The 16,442-nt window shown below is 39.2% G+C and overlaps 1 protein-coding gene across 17 annotated transcripts in view; it reads right to left on the reverse strand.

The window, feature by feature from the left end:
- Window positions 1-238: 238 nt before the first annotated feature.
- Window positions 239-16,442, reverse strand: part of ptprfb (protein tyrosine phosphatase receptor type Fb) — a 108,494-nt gene continuing 92,290 nt past the window's right edge. For all 17 annotated transcript variants that reach the window (XM_043260392.1, XM_043260374.1, XM_043260357.1 and 14 more), the window contains 12 exons: window positions 13,944-14,041; window positions 9,181-9,304; window positions 8,878-9,053; window positions 6,691-6,810; window positions 6,448-6,602; window positions 6,024-6,309; window positions 4,874-5,052; window positions 2,265-2,391; window positions 2,053-2,178; window positions 1,539-1,693; window positions 650-785; window positions 239-400 (listed from right to left, as the gene is read on the reverse strand). In XM_043260392.1, coding sequence (XP_043116327.1) covers window positions 332-400; window positions 650-785; window positions 1,539-1,693; window positions 2,053-2,178; window positions 2,265-2,391; window positions 4,874-5,052; window positions 6,024-6,309; window positions 6,448-6,602; window positions 6,691-6,810; window positions 8,878-9,053; window positions 9,181-9,304; window positions 13,944-14,041 — 1,751 coding nt within the window. In that variant the 3' untranslated portion in view covers window positions 239-331. The remainder of the gene's footprint in view (window positions 401-649; window positions 786-1,538; window positions 1,694-2,052; window positions 2,179-2,264; window positions 2,392-4,873; window positions 5,053-6,023; window positions 6,310-6,447; window positions 6,603-6,690; window positions 6,811-8,877; window positions 9,054-9,180; window positions 9,305-13,943; window positions 14,042-16,442) is intronic.

Genomic DNA, 16,442 nt, shown 5'->3' on the forward strand with positions numbered 1-16,442 from the left:
AAATGAAAGAGCAAAACAGAAAAGAAAGAAACAAGAAGAATTAGTGCTACCAGTAGCCTTCGACTGTAGTGTGGGTTGGCGTATGCTAAAGAGAAACTAGAATATAGTTTTTTTAAGATGGTGCTTCTTGAAAGAGAGTTGTCTATATTTCTTAAAGCAATCTCTTGGTGCCAGTCAATAACGGACTGCTGTGATTGGTTAACCAGCCACTGGATAGCCTGCCTTTCCCACCCCAGATCTCTGTACAGGATGGGGATGGGAGCGGTGGCTCAGAAGGAACACTTGGTGCACTCCTGAAGAGTTGTACCAGAGGGCTGTGGTCCAGGAGTGGTTACGTTGCATAGTGATCAAAGCTCCCCAGGTACTCCAAAGCGGCTCTGTAGCACAGCTGGTACTGGTCCTGCAGGAGAAAAAAAACCAGCGTGTGTCAGCGGGACAAACAATCACCTCCTTAGCTAATAACACAGAGTTGATGCCATCTCAACCTACTGCTAAAGCTGCTAGGACACCATGCATGAAACGTCCCTGAAGACACCACTGAAGCACGTTAGCGTGTTGGCAATCAAAACTTGTTGGATAAGTCTAAATCTAAGTCTAAACCAGCAGCTTTAAGCATATTTTTATACAATTTTGGACAGTAGCACAGTACCTCTGTCTGCACCATGGCAGGTCTTTGTGTGCGCAGGGTCTTAACGGTCTGGAACAGATCCACCACACCCTCATATCTCATCCTCTCCAGGACAATACTTAGAGTGATGAAAACACCTGTTCTTCCCACTCCAGCACTGAAAAACAACAGCATCTGTCAACTTAACACCTGTTACACAAGGGTGAAGGATCTGCCTGACACGTAATAGCAGTCTTGAGCGTAATTTAATAATGAAAATAAATCATATGATTATAAGTGTGCATTTATTATTAGATAAAAATATATTTTAAAATGATTCAATTCTAAAAATTTACAAATGATTATGAAGATGATCAGATGCTTTAAACATCTGAAACATAAAAATTGCAAAACAAAAATTGTGTAAAATTTTGTAAAGGTTTCACAGATTATTAAATTAAAATAAGATCATTAAAAGTGCATTTATTATTACATAAAAAATGTATTCTGAAATGATTAAATTAAGAAATTGATAAAGATAATGACTTAAATATAATTACAGATTATTAAAATAAAAATAAAATAATAAAAAAATTAGTATGCATTATATTAAAAAATTAAGTTAATAAATAAAGTAATTAATAAAACAAATAGGTGTTAAAGTAAAATGGTTTATGAAATAAATAAATAAATACATTTGTGCAGTAGTTGTGAACTAAATGTACCCATCCACTTTTAATGTGCAAAATGTATATTCGGTAATTAGCAGTGTAATAAGCGCGCTAATGTGTAGTCATATGGTCATTATTTGAAAATTAACATTCAATATATCTTCACGATGATCATTTGCTTAGCTGACTGTATATTATCCCTTATTTTCATATTTTGCTGTACGTATTTACATCCAGACTTTAGATCACGATCAGCATACCTGCAGTGCACAGTGATTGGTCCATCTTGCCCAAACTGCTCCTTAGTTTTATGAACTTGGCCAATGAAATCAATGAACCCCTCGCCGGTTTTTGGCACTCCTTGCTCTGGCCAATCAGTGAACTGGAACTGCCGAATGGTTCTAGATTGACCGTCCTAAAGAGAATCAAGAATAAGGGTTTATTAGACTGCAGCTTTTACTCTCACATCCGCACACAACAGCTGGATGCCATTCGCAGCAGGGAGCCTCTGTCCATATGCTCACTGTATGACCGTGTGTGTACACGATTTAGCTACAAGCTTATTCATAACCTTGGTACTATTTATAGCCGCCAGAAAGCTCTGAGGTCCAAAGGATGTGAGAGTGGTGTGAAACATACGCCGCCAGCAACAGATTGCTCACACACCCCAGCGGTGCCCTCAAGTACCATCCTGAGTGACATTCATATGAAAAAAAAAACAAACACAAATAACCCTCCTCTGGCAGACTCCTGCAGGTGATGGGGTGCACGTACCCTGGCATCTGTGACTTTAAACTCTCGCAGGATGTACTGGGGCATGTTGTATTCAGCCATGGGATCCACCACGAAGTACTGATAGCGGGCCGAGCGCTCAGCTGGCCAGTACTGGTGACACTTCTCCTGCAGGATGTAAAAAAAAACAGATGATTAAATCTCCAGGATTTAACACACCAGGATGCGAGTTAAAAGAAGGAAGGAGCTTTTACCCGTCCCATCTCTCTGAGTTTGGTCAGCATCACTACAATAGTGGAATTGTGCTCCCATAACATCCTCCAGAAATCCTCAGTGGTCTCTGCTAGAGGGCCCTGAGTGGCAATATAGGCCTTTTGCTGTCTGTGGACACACAAAAATGTCTTTTAAGACCTAGATGCAAAATAACAACGACCATAACAATGACTAGAAAAGAGCTGAGCCTAAACATACCAATATAGCATTAGCAATTTTGTAATATGCCTTTACAACCTGTATTAATTTATTAATGAAATAAAACTATTTTCTTTTACTTTTTAATTTATTTAAAGTTTCGAATTTGAGCTTTTCAGAAATTTTAGCCAATAAACTTATTTCATTGCAGTTAGTTGCCAAAGAAGTTATAAGATAATTTTCCTTGATTTTTTAATTTCAGATTCGGTTTAATTATTTTCTTGCTGAATATTGCCCAATTGATAGCTGCAACTAACATCTATATATTACTAAGAATCTTTTTTTTTAAATAATTGTGATATAACATGTCAGACTACTTCAAGCATATTAAGTAAAGTAAATAAATAAATAAATAAAAAACATATCTCTGTGGAAAAAGGTCAATGTGCTTTAAACTCAAAACATCAGAAACCCCACCCCCCGCCCAAACTTTTAAGCCAATCAGAAACGCTCTCTGCCTATCAATCATCAGGTTTGGAGATGCGTCTTTGGAGGGCAGGGTTTTGTAAAGAGGGCGTTTTGTTTAAGGAACGACAAATAATTTCGTGGCTGGAAGTTGTTAAGTAATCACTTAAAAATGACAATTCGATTGTGAATCGATCTGCTGTTCCACCCATATATATATCTTGCATGGCCACCGGGTGGCAGCAGTGTACTTTGCTAAAGCAGCTCGGGCAATCAGTGTGCACATGGCACACACATCACTGTCTCATACAAACAGTGCCACGGGTTAGCAACTAATGAAGGTGCTGGAGGCGAGGCAATAACATGGAACTGGGAGATTAAAGTCTGCTCAGGGCCTTGTTCCGACAAATAAAGAGACGGCAGAGAAGAAGAGAGGAGAGATGGGGAGAGACGAGCCAGAATGAAGAGCAAAGAGGAAAGAAAGACCCCCTTCCTCACCCGACCACTCATTCCAGAAGACACAAACACACACATATACACACACACAAATATGTCGGTACGAAGAACACAAAGCAGACGTCAGGGACACGCTGCCTTTGACAAAGCCAAATTACCTCTATATTAATCATGCAGTTCTTCCTTGGAGGTTATTTTCCCCCAATCAAACAAAATGCAACACGAACACTAAAACGGTTATAAAAGGCAGACACAAAAACAGCTCTAATGACGTATTCGCTCGGCTGGCGAGGCTCTTTGTAAACTAGTAAGAAGGTCAAGCGTGTTTCTGTGCTTATCGCATTAACGCGCTGTTTAAAAGCGGCTTAATTGCTGTTTTTTTGACAAGACAACACGTCTCAGAGAGAACCGACCCAAATGCTCGGCTAAGGTTTTCTGAAGGTTTTAGAAATAAGACCGGTATCAATTACGCACCGGCACAGGTGGAGCTCCTCCGGAGTAGCTCTCATTAAGTTTTAATTCAAACGAGAGGGGCCGATGTATCAAGCCCCTAGACATTTTCTTCACAGACTCTGTGACATTTCGTGCCCACGCTTCGTTTTACGGCAAACACGACTGGCCTTTTCTCTCTCGCTTTCCCTTCTCTGATTTTCTCAAGCGTTCACCCCATTGAGAGCGCCTCCTTTTGTAATTCAATAAACAGCTGTCAGACAGAGTAAGGCAACAAAATATGTGAAGGCTGAAAATGTGTAGACAGACTGCACTATGCTGCTCATTGTTTAGGGGAATATTGCAGTGAAGGAAAAAAAAAAATAAAAAAAGAGTTATGGATCATCTCATTTACCACGTATGAGAATGAGCCTTGGTGCCTGATGAAAACAGAACAGGAGGAACGAGTAGTAGGCAAGAAATCTACTGATCAAAACCACTGGATTTATTCTGAGACAGATTTAGAGGCATAAATTAGCAGTTGCTAAGTGAGCGAGAGGAGACAAACTGTTGAATGAAGTTATTTATGTTTTCTTCGCGCACAAAAAGCATTCTGGCAGCTTTGTAAAAATAACGGTTGTTGGATGGAGATGGAGAATTGATATGAAAGAGAAATGTAGAAATGATATGACCCTTGTTAATGCAAGTGATCTGAGAAAATTTATTTGTTACTGTATTATTGCCCTCTGTCTCTCTCTATATAAATGTATATATAAAACAATTACAAAAATGTGTTATTAAAATAAATGGTGTGAAAATCAATACATTTCGGGCCCTGGATTTATTTTTATACCAGCAAACAGAAACGAGCGAACTCTGATTCATGATTCATTGAATGCGTTGGAGAGAGCGATTCATAATGCAACTCAACTGCGTGTGCAGCCAGTTTTTTTCCTTTTAGATCCACAACTGACAGAATCTTGAATGGCTCTAACAAATATGTTTATAGCAGCTGCTTGAAAAAATAAAATCTTCTAAACCTTGAGAATTAAAGCAAACACGCTCCCCCATGTTTTTGTAATGGTTTGGCACTGGCAGCTACCTGTATCCATCGATGCAGCTGGCATTGATGTAGTCAGACCCCTCCACTCCTCGGATTGGCTGCAGGCACACCCGTGTGGACTCGAAAGGCATGATATTGACGAGCCGGTTCTTGAACTTGTTGCAGGGCAGGTTGGCGCTGATGAATCGCGAGGTGTGGGCTTTGGAGTTGGCGAGTCTCTGTGGAAACAGTGTTGGGTTCAGAGGGCTAGAGCGTAAACAAGCTGGCAGAAACATAGAGGAAAACGATCTGAAACTGAATATTTTTTAAATGCAGGGGAGCCGTGTCCTATAGAGGAAAATGGCACTAAAAGCGTGTCTGTTGTGATTGTAAATTGAAGGTGAGCTCTGCAGCGGTACAGAGGGGTGCTGGCGTAATGGTCTGACTGGGAAAGCGAGGGCGTGACTGGCAGGAAGGCAGAGAAAGCACAGATGGACATCGGCAGAGAGCGCATAGAGACCGTTGGCTCTACTACAAGCTCTGTCTGTATTGGGTACGGCCAGATGCTGTTTCTACTTCTAGAATCCGCTCTGAGTTCAGCATCCTAGTTATACCAGCGTTCACTCATATCCCAACAGCTCTATTAACAGATGAAACAGTAAAGCATTTTCAATGAAACTTCATTAGGTTTGAGGTCTAAGGGTTTGAGGCATTAGGGTTTGTTTACATGCACAAATTTTTGTCAGTGCATTATAAGTAAGATATATTATTTTACACGTGATTAAAATGAAAACACTTTCATTACTTGAAATGAAAATAAAATAAAATGTTAACTAGGAAAACACACACACACACACACACACACACACACACACACACACATATATATATATACATGTATATACATATAAAAAATTATTCACGCAAAAAAACTAAAAATGACAAAGCTAGTGAAAATGTAAAACAAAAATGCATTGGTAATGATAATGTTACAAAAGCTACCTACTCATAAGGATAATTCAAAAGGATAGAGCTCATTTTTATTAAGTTACTGATAGTCTTTGTTAAAAGTACTATTCATTTTTAGTGGTAGGTCTAGTAATAAGGATAGACCTGTGCTAGAAATAATTCTAATAAGGAAAGCATGATTGAATGCACCTTTAATATGCCTCTGTAAATGAGCAAAATCAGTGAGGTGATGTGCAGTCACCTTAAACTCCAGCTCCATTGCTGTGACGGTCTCTCCCGGAGGCGGCTGGGTGAGCTTCTGGATGTGGGCGTAAAGGTTTCGGGCAGGGACTTCTGTGTTTCCACAGGTGGCAGCTTCCAGCAAGGCCTCGTGGATGAAGATGTACTGGTCCTCCGTCTGCACCATGTAGTTCCTCTGGGCTCTCATGCATGTGACGTGGCCATAAATGTCTACCGTCTTCTCGTGTTTCATTCGCTCCAGCATGGCGTCAATAACTATGAAGCAGCCCGTGCGGCCCACTCCAGCACTGAGACAGACAAGCTTTGGTTACACTACAATCTTTTCAACCAGTTCCAGCAAGTAAACCTACAACTGTTCACTTTACAAGAGAGTTTTATAAGTGAAAAGGTCAGCAGTAAATGAAAGACTGGAGACCGGCGCTAACCTGCAGTGCACTACCATGGGTCCAGCATCAGGAGGGTTGCAGGCTTTGACCCTGCGCAGGAAGGCTAGGATGGGGGTGGGATATTCAGGCACTCCGTGGTCTGGCCAGGCCATGAACTGGAACTGCCTGACCTCACGCTTCTCGCTAGAGCCATTCTGTTTGAGCAAAGTGGGAGAAAAGAGGTTAAGTGGCTGAAAATGTGGAAACTTACTACATAAGAGGACGAGGCAAGCAACTTTTTACCTTGTAAAGGGCAAAGGTGCGCACACTGTAAGTTGCCAACTCAACAGCGTCAAGCATGGTCACTTGGATCATTCCGTAAGTCTCTGTGCCACGAATGGGCCAATACTGGTCACACTTGACCTGTTTAAGAGGACAAGAATGAAACACCATTAAATAATGCACGAGTAAATGCCTAATGATTTAAGTACCATTGAAATGACAGACACTTGAATTTAAAATAAGTGTTTATTGTTATTTAAACTATATATACATACATAAACATATACATACACACATATACTACTTAAAATCTAAATATATTTTACAGCCTTTATGATATTTCAATTTTAATACCAAATCAGTATATTTGAATTCTATTTCACAATAGCACAATTTTTACAGTATTTATATTTATCCTTGATGAACATCAGACTTTCTTCTATTAAAAAAAAAACCCTGTCACAAAGAAAAATACTGTATTTACATACTATAAACAAACTATATTTACACTGTATAACGTGAATGTTTTTTTAATATCACCAGCAAAATTTGTGTCAATATACTATATTCAACATATGAGCAAACCACCTGTGCCGAATAATTTACAAGGACAACGTTTATTTTTGAAGTAAGAATGACAAAGTAGAGATTTCTCTAAATTGTGTGTTTTGTTTAGCGTTCAATCATCTATTTCGGACAAAGACCAACTAAAAAACGACACAGAGTTCATTTCTTCTTCAAGGTAGGTCCTGTCAGCAGTGAAACTAGGCCAGTTATTCTGTCTCTGTTGGAGGTTTTCATCACAGGGCTTGGGGACGCCCTTTACCTATGAAGTAATGCTTTATAGGTACACAGTCTTGCCAAAACCCACTCATTTACCACGCTAGCTCTGCCAACACATGTCTCTTTCTCTATAAGCCTTTAGCTCCCATCTGACCTCCCATCCATCAACAAAAACCTGAGTGCACGCATTCTCCAGGGGGAGGAATTACAGGTTATCTACTGTCAGATATGACATTTGAGCTGAACAGGAGACTAGTCGACAGACTGGCTCTCTCACCAACCCTGGGTACCACTGGCCTGTTGCTGCGCCCAGCACAACAGCGCACAGTGATCCGATACATAGAAACGCAGGTCTCTTTAGTGCCAAGCACAGACGGATGTTTTATAGCACGAAGAGAGTTGTGAACCATTGTGGTGTGTCATCCAACAAAAAGGATGGCAATGGTATTTTGTCTTTTATTTTATTACTATATTTTGTGAGGTTGGATAGGAACTCATACTATTATGGAGGATACCTCAGGGTGAAGAAAGTGTTCTCTTTGTACATAGAGTTTTATGCACTCTGCACTTGCACTATCATTCAATGTGTGTTTTTTTTTTTTACTCTTTCCCCACCAATTTTTGATGATTTACGCCTAAATTTGACGGCCTTGAGAATATTTTCTGCTATGCGTATACGCACATATTATATATCAAAATAAAGAACCCAGCCTCTGCTTTCTATCTTTGTGTGTTCATGTTTTATCATCACTTGAATGCAGGTACGTTTAGTCAAAAATAAAAAGTACTGCATTTTCAGGCAAAATACATTCATCTCAGATTCTTTCACCTGTAAATAATTATTTGAACAATTGAAATTGCATTCAGTAAACATTTTACATTTAAAATCCTTAACAATAACAAAAATAAAAAAATCACAAAAAAAGAAAATGAAAAATACTATATTTACATACTATAAACAAACTATTTTTATTTATTATTATTATAGCATATAGTATAAGGACCAGTTCTCAATAGGTGTTAGTTGCTTATTAGCATGCATATTTGTAACATTTTGGGTGTTTATTAGTACTTATAAAAGCACATATTCTGAATGACCATATTCTACATTCCTAATCCTGCCCAATACCTATTTAACAACTACCTTACTAATTTGGACCATATATAAAGTGCATAATAAAGTGTAACCCCCTCCCGCCCATTAAAAAAATATTCTAAATTGTATATAAAATATCACTCATTCAATAACATAGTATTTTCGTAGTATTAAATATTAAAATAAAAATAACATCACATAAAAATAAAATAATAAATTAATAAAAATAGGTGCAGGAACTACTCAGTGAAGGTTAGATCACATGAATTATTAGCTTTGAATTGATGTTTAATATGGTGTTTTGACTTTTCGATGACCCTAGTACTCACCCTGGACTTCTCTTCCAGTCTGGTCATCATGACTATGGTACTGGCTCTCTGCTCCCAAACCATCCTCCAGAAGTCGCTCAGAGTCTCAGGCAGAGGGCCCTGCGTGGCAATGTAGGCATTCTGCTTACGGTAACCATCAATGTAGTTAGAATTGATGTAGTCGCTGCCTGGAACACCTATAGAGAGAGACAACAATTCACTTGTGGCCCACTTATTTGTGCTAATTGCACGCTTCCCTTAAACATACACACATCTGTCACCATAATGAAATGTTAAAGGTCAACACATTTGTTTGACTTTTACCGTCCACGGGGGTGAGAACAACTCTCGAGTGGTCGTAAGCAATAACGTTGGCATAGCGGTTCTTTGGCTTGTTGACCTCCAAGTTGGAGTTCTCCCATGTGAACTGCTGGCCTGGATCAATGGACTGCAGGGGAAAGATGAGAAGACAAAGAGAAGGAGGGGAGAGAGAGAGAAAAATCTGTTCAGTCTTTTGAGGCACCTTGTTTGAAGCTTGATACCATAGAGTGCCGCAGGGGTAAATTTGAACTAGCATCACTTCAGCAAGAGAGGCTTTGTTTCTATAGCAACCCGACGTTTTGAACAGAGACCCGCAAGAACCAGAGCTGACTTTGCCACCAGGGGTTGTTAGAACTGATGGACTGGCAAAGCTCAAGAGTGGTAATTTGGATCCCTTTGTGGGTATATTGCAGTTCTGTCCCCTTACTAGTCATCATCTGCCCTGTAATAACAGCAAGTTCATCTACTGCATTATCACAGGCAACCAACAGATGGCTTAGTGCTCACTGACACCGTAATTCAAACATGATCACTGTAGGGGGCTCTGATAATAGTACCACTGACTCGGTATGTCCATACCTGAGCTCATCGGGGCATATGGCTTTGATGCTAAAGATTACGCTGAGAGAAGGGAGCGTTCAGACGCTCGACCCGGACTAATGGATTACTGGTGTCCATGTGGACTTCATGCCTGTGCTTGATTTTGTGCCTGCTGACAGGAGCGAGGAGGGAAGAGCAATGGCTGAGGAATAGCAGACCCAACAGGGAGAGTGTGGATTTATGGAGACAGACAGGAAGCTCTAAAGAGAGAGGACAGATGAACACATCTGGAAGAAAAGCTTGCATATATCACTGGCTGCATGCATGAAGTGACGACTCTGAATGGGTAACAGACGTTCCAGATGAGGCCTTTTTAACAGAGGTCAGTCTGCAATGTACAAATGCTTCAGGGGTCATGCCAAGTTACAGCTGTTAACATGTATTACTAAAAAGAAAAAAAAACAAACAAAAAAAAGAATGGGATCAATTATGGTTGACATGATAGACTATTGTTAATGTTGCAAACATTTAATAGTTATCATCTAACTGCAGTCGGATATCTATAAAAAATATGCATAAATAACCTTTATCAAGAAATCTGTGGCTGGATGTTTTATTGGCACAATCATTTTAAAGCCTTTTAAGATGTTTACAATTTAAAATAAAGGGAAGAATTTTGTTATCTGCTCACACTTTGTTCCTCTAGTTTGTTTTTATATTCCAAATTCACAGCTATAACAGAACTCACAAAAGGGAAGCAGAAAATGAACAACTTGCTTATAAAAAGGTTGAGACACAATTGGTATTAATAATAATGAAGTTGATGTTCCTTTGGATTGAATGAAGCACGGTGTCATGTGTTTAATACCCAGGAGCACAAATACTGAAATGCCTGTAAGTCACTGTGGATGAAAGCATCAGTCAAATAAATAAAATGTAAATTTTCTGCAAGAAATGAAAGATGCACTCTGCATGGAGCTGGATACTGGATTCCTCATCCTGACTTCAGAGGATTACTCAAGGGGCTAGAGGTGGGGAGGCACTCTCTCCTTTTCCTTCTCAAGTCACAGGTCTCCTCGGCTCAAATGACACCGGGTCGTATCGTAGCATTGATCGCCTGCAATATGCAGCAGCTTGCTCGTCCAGTCAATAATGTCACGGGGTCTCTTGTTATTCAGCATTGATCTGCCAGTTCTGGACAAGGCACTGCTTGACTCAGTGTCCATCAACCTCCACACCTTTCACTTGATTTGGCATAACATCAGCCTCATCTTGGATCCTTTCAAACTTACGCCCTTGTTTTCGATGCCTCTGTAAACAGCCATGAAGAACTCTCTTCAAAACATAACTGTTTTTAAAATTTTTCACATATGAAGGTAATGCTCAAAAATAAACAGCAACTCAGTGCTCAATATAAATAAACTGCCACATTGAAGTATCTGACGTGCTAAGTGTTCCTCTGCCAGTTTATCGGCAAGCATCTTGGAGGAACATTTACTTTGCCGTAAGCTTTCGCACGCAAGTACAGGTAATGTGCGAATAAGACAGCTGGAATGCTGACTGGCAGTGCTTGGCAAACAAGGGGAACAAATATGAGCTGTCACTACATGAGATGACAACTTGAGAGATGCGGATAATGATAGCGGTGGGAGGTGAGTGCCGGCTCCTATAAAAAGCTTTGGCTCTAGTGGGTTGACAAACATAAGCTCGTTACTGTTGAGAATCAGTGTCTGATGGGAGAGTTAGCTATTGCTATTGCCACCAGTCAAGTTGAGGAATGATCTACAGAGCACTTTAAATGCCAAGTAAAACATTTTTGGACACCCCTCAATTCAAATTCTAGTTCAGGATTATGCAGGGTAAAACTTTGAAAAACAACTGACTGCTGAGTTATATTAGTATGTATAACTGGGTGTCATATTGGTTTTCTGTAAAGATCAATCTTGTGGTGTGGTCACAGTAACGTTGACTGATTACAAGACAAAAGAACAAGAAGCTGAGTAAATTCGGTGGAAATAAGCATACAGCACAATGAAACTGAGCAACGGATGCATCAAGCAGAGCACCGAGCCAATAAACGTGCTGGTGTCCCACTGCCTTGCTCATGCTGGCAGGACTAGGCTACTCCCATTGGCCCAAGAGGAACCATCTGTCCCCTTGAGAGGGGGCCTTCCTTGACAGGAGGACATGACATCACGACATGCCAAGAGCAGGTTGTGAGCACCGCCTGGCTACGGAGGGCTTGTGTGGTGAAAACGACAAACGCATTGGAGGGAGGAGAGATTTGTCACATATGGTTGCTGAAACAGCTCGACCAGTCCCTCAAAGTGTCACTAAACGTCTGTGGAGAGGAATGAATAAAAGGAGGTCTATAAAAAGACAAAATCCTAGTCGTATTTTATGTACCCCCCCCACAGACACGTGTGTAATTACGGAAAAAGAGCTTTCCGATGGTTGGAGTGAAGTTTTAATTGCAGTTTTACTATAAATACAACTGTGGGAAAAAAAGAGACCGAAGTGAGACAAGAAGAGCAAAGGAATAAATGGAAGAAAGAGAAATGTGTGTGCAAGTTGAGTTTGCTTGTAAACATCTCTCACATTAGTTAAGACAAATCTGTGAATACACCCTCACTAGAGCTGGGCGATATATTCTGCGATATATTTACGTGTATCTCTTCGGTAAAGCCGGTTCTTTGATTAGCGGTAACTCTCAATCAGTTAATGCACAGATCACTGACAAGCTACGCAATATTGTGTTCAGTATTGCAAATTAATCGCCTGCGAAAGTGAACGGAATATTGCGTAGTTTGTCAGTGATATACGGCTCTGTGCATTAACTGCCGCTTATTTTGAAAACAGCTGATGGAGATAATCAAAGAACGGGCTTCACTGACAAAATGCCCATGAATATATCACAGAATATATCGCCCAGCCCTAACCCTCACTAAGTGTTTGTCTCAGCAAAACTGACTGGGCCAACAGCATCTGATGTTTTAATTAAATAATTCCACACCTTTAGGAGGACGACTGTCAGTAATGTTAAATAACGCTCTCAGAAAAAAGGTTTAAGAGGCTTTTCTCTCAACATCAGAAAGAACTGACAAGGGCTTTGTGTGTATTGAAGATTTATAGAAAGAGATCATGGGAAAATTAACATCTGCCTGTCTGGAAGAGGTAAGTGTGAGCAGCTGTCATAACACCGGATGTGGGTGCTCTAAGTGTTAATGGCAGGAGAATCCATTAGAAAACAACAAAGTAAGAAAAGTATGCTAGAAAATGGTTTGAAAGACAGACAAGACACAACAATCAAACAAAAGAAACAAAAAAAACAAAACAAAAAATTGAGTTTCTGCAGAGAATGAACACTTAAAATAAAATCACTCTGGCAGCGACAAGCTTCTACAAACACTGCTAAAAAAATGAACAAAAATTGTACCTTTGGGGTACAACAGATTGTCAGTGGGGCAGTACTCTCAAAAACCTGTGTCATTTCTAGCTCTAAAAGGTGCATATTAGCACTTCAGCAGTTTTAAGGTACTACTATGTACCCTTAAGCAGTAATTACGATACAAATGTGTCCTTTTGAGTGTACTGCCTGCACTAACAAGCAGTTGCAACCCCTAAAGGTACAAATTTGCACAATTTTTCTTTGCGGCGAAGTTACAAAATACCATTCATTTTCAATGAGAGTTGGTGGTTTCCGGAAACATGAGTGAAAAGCTCAACTCTATGCAAATGAGCAGTTATGCCGGCTACAAATTAGAGTGTAGATAGTGACCTTTCACTTGATACATCTAGATATTGTAGCTCAAAGATAGCTTTTGCCTAGCAGAGGATAAAAACAGTGAACCGGGGTGCCCAATCTTGTTTTTCCCTTTCTGCAGAGTTCAGGTCCAAGTCTGCTCTGTTTTCAAAGATCTTAATTAGCTGGCTCACACGTGTTTCATTAGAGTTGGATCTGAACTTAGCAGAAGGGTAGATCTCCAGAAACAGGATTTGGGAACTCCTAAACTGTGTAGGTAGCCAAGCTTGCTCCTAAAGGACCACATTCATGCACACTTCAGTTCCAACCCTACTCCAACACAACTGCCTGTTATTTTCAAGTAACCCCAAACATCTCAATCGTGTCAGTGAAGCTTAACTTCTGGTCCTCCAGAAGCAGGATAAGCAACCCCTGTCCCAAAGAGAGCAGATACAGCAGCTGAATAAGTTTAGTTATTGCCTACCTCATACTCCTGGGAAAACCGGAGAGAATCGTTGGCCTTGAGTCGCTCAATGTGGTCTGCTAGCTCACAGACAGAAATGGGAGGATGTTCCCTCATTCCTAAAAAAGAAAATAAGACAATGGAAAGTGGTGAGCACGTCACACCTGATGCATTGTAGCGTTACAACGGGGAGCAAGTCTGTCAGTTTTGAGTTTTATACGACATAAAGAGGTTCTTGCACCTTGATGTGGCATGATCCCTCTGCGAGATATGTGTTGACATATGTTGTGCCCGCTTACATCTATCAAGCTCTGAATTTCTTGTCTGGGGGGGTCATCTTAGTACCAAAAAACATTTTCCTGCTACTGCGAGCGCCTCTGAACGTATCAAGGCTATACATGCTCAGCTGGATCTGAGGAAATGTTCAGCCTGTGTGTTGTTTGATGAGGAAAGGAGGGGGTTTGTAATAGAGAGGATCTGTCATTAGGATTCCAGTGGTTGAGGATGAATGAGCAGGACTGAGATGCTTAATGGGACATGGTTGGGTATGATTCCCCATTATGAGTTCATTATGCCCACAGTGAGCACAGTAATGTCTGGACGAGCCCCCTGCCAGCTACTTCATGCAACCGTTACTGCTAGACAGTGGGCGGCAGGATCATGGGGCCACTCTCTTAATCAACCACACCGACATGATGCCAGAAAACTGGTCTTGTCTAGATAGCTGACGCATTTTACATTTCTTCTGTGGAATATGCGATACAACACATGTGAGCTATATTTGCGACTTTTCACACATTTTATCTGAAGCGAAAAAAGTCAGAAGAAAGATTTACAGCACAGGTAAGGATACTGTGCATTTAAATGCTCAAGAGTGCATGTTAAATTAAATTGTCAGTGAAAACTTTAAATCATGAATGAAGACATCCTGCCACCTTGTGAGACCGTCATATGTACAGTGTATGTGAGCAACACTAGACAAGGACAAAAAAATATGAAAATTATGTCTATTAAACAATTTAACCATACTCTAATTGGGTATCACTGAATATTGTATCCTGAGCCATTATCAAATAAATATCTTTCTCATTTGACATGTTGTTTTAGTTTGTAGCAGAAAAGTAGTCCACATATTTCACATCTATCATCATATCTTATATAACATAAATAGCATTTGCTATTTGCATATAATTATCACTGTCTTCCAGAACACAAATATAGCAAGTGAGACACATAGTAGTCTGTATATTTAGAGACTAATGGTGCAATAAGCTGCACCGTGAGCACATTAAGTGTATACAGCACAGGCTACATCCATGTTAAACAGCAAGTTAATTAGGCAGTGAAGAGCTACAACCCAGCATGCAAAGCAGGGAAAGGCAGATTACAAGATGTCTGGAATTGAAATGAACGTCCAAGGTCATTCAAGTGAAAATGCAAACAGATATGTATGGATAAGGGTCTTATAAGTAACAGACTTACTGATACATTCAAGACAACAACAGCAAATAAAGCTAGAATAATAAATTTGTGTGCTGTACATAACACACTCTTAAAGACAAAGTCATAAAAAAAGAAATAAAGGAAGAAATGCATTCCTACCTGGATTTGGGTGTTTATATATTACAGAAGAATTCTTTTTTTTTATTTCACTATATATATATATATATATATATATATATATATATATATATATATATATATATATATATATATATATATATATAACAAATTTTTATCTCGCCTTTTCTTGACCTTTTAGAAGACTATTTTCATAACCACTGCGCCATATTCTAATTAAATCATATCTTCACATATGCTGTATTCGTACAGTATCTGACATTATCTTTTTTTTAATACAATAATTTTTTAAATCATCATTTGTATTCAAATACAAGTAACGTTTGCACAATTGCTGGTTGTAATTAAAAATGAAACTGCAACTGAGGGAGAGTCATAAATGATTAATTATTTTCACGCAATTAACATTACACTTTCTCATGTTTGGTTAACCCTTTTTTTAAATTCAGCTTTTTAAGTTATTAACATTTTAATGTTGGATTTTAATCTTGAATTAAGACATTAACACAAAAAAAAAAAGAGCAAAAATAAAGGAAGGTGTAAAGGTGTATATTCCTGCCTCAGATATGGGTTTGGGTGTTTATGCATTACAGGAGAATTCTGTCATTTTTCCTTTCATTGAAATGTCTTATAGTTAACCCCCTTTTTAGAATTAATAATTAATAACATATTTACGCTGGATTTTCACATGGTAATCTTGATTTAAGACATTAAAATAAGCCAACATAAAGGAAAGCATAATAATAATAATAATAATAATAATAATAAATGTTTACAATGCCAATAACCAAAAGAATACATTTTTTATAAAACACCCCCAGGGAATAAAAATACCTGTAGCTGAAGAAAACCCCCTATATTAATATATTATCACATAATTTGTACCCATAAACAACACAAAAACAACTCAATCCAGTGTTTCAAAAATTAATCAAACGC

This window comes from Puntigrus tetrazona, chromosome 2 (assembly GCF_018831695.1).
Source record: "Puntigrus tetrazona isolate hp1 chromosome 2, ASM1883169v1, whole genome shotgun sequence".
NCBI lineage: Eukaryota > Metazoa > Chordata > Actinopteri > Cypriniformes > Cyprinidae > Puntigrus > Puntigrus tetrazona.